This window comes from Mytilus trossulus, unplaced genomic scaffold (assembly GCF_036588685.1).
Source record: "Mytilus trossulus isolate FHL-02 unplaced genomic scaffold, PNRI_Mtr1.1.1.hap1 h1tg000024l__unscaffolded, whole genome shotgun sequence".
Lineage (NCBI taxonomy): Eukaryota > Metazoa > Mollusca > Bivalvia > Mytilida > Mytilidae > Mytilus > Mytilus trossulus.
Window position 1 is genome coordinate 490,658 of NW_026963290.1, and position 2,993 is coordinate 493,650.

Consider the following 2,993-nt stretch of genomic DNA (forward strand, 5'->3'; position numbering starts at 1 on the left):
TATAGACCTTCTGCTGTTACAAAGGCAGTCTTTTCTTTATCCTTTTCATCCAAGACTTGAAAATATCCCTGAGCCACATCCATTACAGAAAAGTACTTCGAATTTCTAAAAGCTTCCACCATATCATCAATTCTGGGTAGCGGATAAACATCCTTTTTAGTAAGGGTGTTCAATTTACGAAAATCAACACAAAAACGTTGGGTGTTGTCCTTTTTGCGAACTAAAATCACTGGTGAAGCCCAACAACTATGTGAGGGTCATATAATATCTCGATCCAACATATCTTGAATTTGTGTCCTTATTTCTTTTCTTTGTGAAAACGGAACTCTGTACGGGCGCTGCTTGACAGCACCATGCCCCTGGGTGTCAATACTATGCGAAACTAAGTTGGTTTTACCCAAATCACTATCACTTTTAGCAAAAATATAACTGAATTCATTTAAAAGTTCCATTAATTGTCCCTGTTCTAATTTAGTTAACTGGTCCCAATCCACTTGCACATCCTGCATCCTTTCCTCAGAAATACCTTCACATAACGAATTCACAACATTAGAAGTAGGTACAATGTCAGAATCATATTCCTCATCTAAAACTTTATTAATTTCCTCAAACGTGCCAATGTTTGTATCCTTGAATAGTTTAACGTTTTTTGTAGTTGGATTCAATACCTTAAATACAACATCTTTGTCACATATTTTAGTTAAAACTCTTGCCGGTATAACACTGTATTTGGAAGTTAATTGACTCTTAGGTTCAATGATCCCAATGATCCCATTAACATCTCCGTTTACTCTTCCAAAACAAATCATTTCTGATCTAGCTGGAATATCAACTGTTTGAATTAAATTCACCCCGTACAATGAACTTGATGTGACGCTATTTTGATCACTACTTCCTATGAACCTTACATACATATTATTCCAGTAAGCAGCTTCATCTTTCATATCAATAACTATTCCAATTTGTTTCATAATATCTGTTCCAATAATGGCATCATATAGCAAATTCTCGACTACATACATATTGTGCACAGACACTTCCGAATTAACACTAATTTCACATTCAAGAATTCCAGTAATATTAAGAGGCTGGCAAGTTGCCAAAACAATGTTTTATAATTCGGTTTAACATTTAAAAGTTCAATATTTGGCACCATATTTTTTTTGACTAAAGAAAAAACTGCTCCTGTGTCAATTAACAAGGTTGCGTCTCGCATGAAAACTTTTCCTTTTATCTTTATTCCCTGCACATTATCAGGAGTAATAGAATTAATTTTAATCGTATCATTAAAATCAACATTATCTACACAATCACTATGGAAATGTTGAACATCAGTCCTATTCAAAAACGAGGGATTTTTATTTACACAAGTGGCCGCCTTCCCCTCTATGAAGGAAGCCGGTCTTAGTTTAAACCAGTTCGTCCACCTCCCCTCTGCTGTTGTTGTATCCCTTGTTTAGCAGGGCAGTACCGTGCAATATGGCCTATCTTATGACAGTAATAACATATCGGCTTTCCATCTTCTGACCTTAAACCACTTCCTCTAGGATTTCCTTGTGCGAACTGGGTTGTACTACCCTGTCCTGGATATGATTGAACACTTACACTATTCATTTTTCTCTCCAGCATATCTATTTTTTTTGTTTCATCTTCAAGTTTTTGAATAACACTTGCATCACCGGATACTGCATTTACAGCACAAGCAGTACTCACCTCTTCTATGCGTGTAAGCCGTTCATTACACTCTTCCCGTTTGGCAATTCGAAACGCCTGCTCAAAGCTCTGGGGGTCGCTCATCATAACAAATCTTCAAAAACTAGGATGAAGTCCTTGTAAAAAGTGTTCCATAGCTAACCTATCGTGCTCGTCAAGTGGGACGCCTCCATGTGCCTGTCTTGCCAGTTTTAAGATCGCATTTCCGTAATCCTTAACGCTTTCACCAGAAATTTGCTTCCTCTGAAATAACTCGCTGTAGTACATACGCTCAAGTTCTTTTGGGAAAAATCTTTGCTTTAACTTTTGCACAGCTGTATCAAAATCATTTTGAATTTCACTATCCAAATCCTCGAAATAGTCAGCAGCTCTGCCCTCAGGTATGCCGGCAACATTTCTCCCTTCCTGCCATCACTCCAAAGATTGGCTCGGCTGATCCTATCAAATATTCTAATCCAGCTTTCAAAATCTTCCTCAACGTCTCCAAAGAAATTTGACGGTGTTACTTGTGATTTCACTTCAGGCAAATCTCTGCGTTCATGAGGTGTAGATGAAATTGGTGTTCGCACTACAGACACAGATGGAGCAGGTGAAAGACTTCTATTTCTGGTTTTCCTTGTACGGCCCATAATTACGTATTTAAATAATAATCCAATAATAAAAAATATAATGACGAAACACTTACAGTTCAGAAATATTTTAAAGCGTACATCCAAAAGTTATATCTGGTAGTCCATATATTAAATATATTATACTCCGCTATTTGTTCTTGTTGGATCCCACTTCTGACACCAAAAATGCCATGGCGGTTGACTATCTTAAAACTTTCTGGTCAGGCCGGGTATATTGAAATTACGGATGTCAGTAATACATGTTATTTTGTTCTGCTAAATCACGGTAATGTTCAAAAGATATTAGAATTCGTATAACGACAGTTCTGTTTCTTAAAATGATTTGGAATTTCATCTATTACGGTATTTGCCAAACTTTCAAAGTCTATTCTTTCTGGATCAACTCCTGTTGAATAGGAGACAGTGCTACTTCTGGTTGTCTCCATACTCCCATCACTAAAAGTAATATCCTTCCTGATAAGAGTCAAAATTACTGTAGTAGTGGTTGTGTCAACCACTGTTTCATCTGGCGAAATGTCTTCCTCACTGTCACTTACAACAATGCAATTTGGATCGAGAGGAGGTTCAGGTTCCAACTCTTCTGCAATCAGTCCTAAATCATGTTGTCAATTCGTCGTCAGAAAGTTCTGGTGGTGTTTCACATGTTGT

At 37.2% G+C, this 2,993-nt stretch overlaps 1 protein-coding gene across 1 annotated transcript; it reads right to left on the reverse strand.

Moving 5' to 3' along the window:
- Positions 1 to 257: 257 nt before the first annotated feature.
- On the reverse strand, positions 258 to 1,022 carry LOC134699013 (uncharacterized). Its single transcript, XM_063560705.1, has one exon. The coding sequence runs from the start codon at positions 1,020 to 1,022 to the stop codon at positions 258 to 260; it is 765 nt and encodes a 254-aa protein (XP_063416775.1).
- Between the last annotated feature and the right edge of the window lie 1,971 nt (positions 1,023 to 2,993).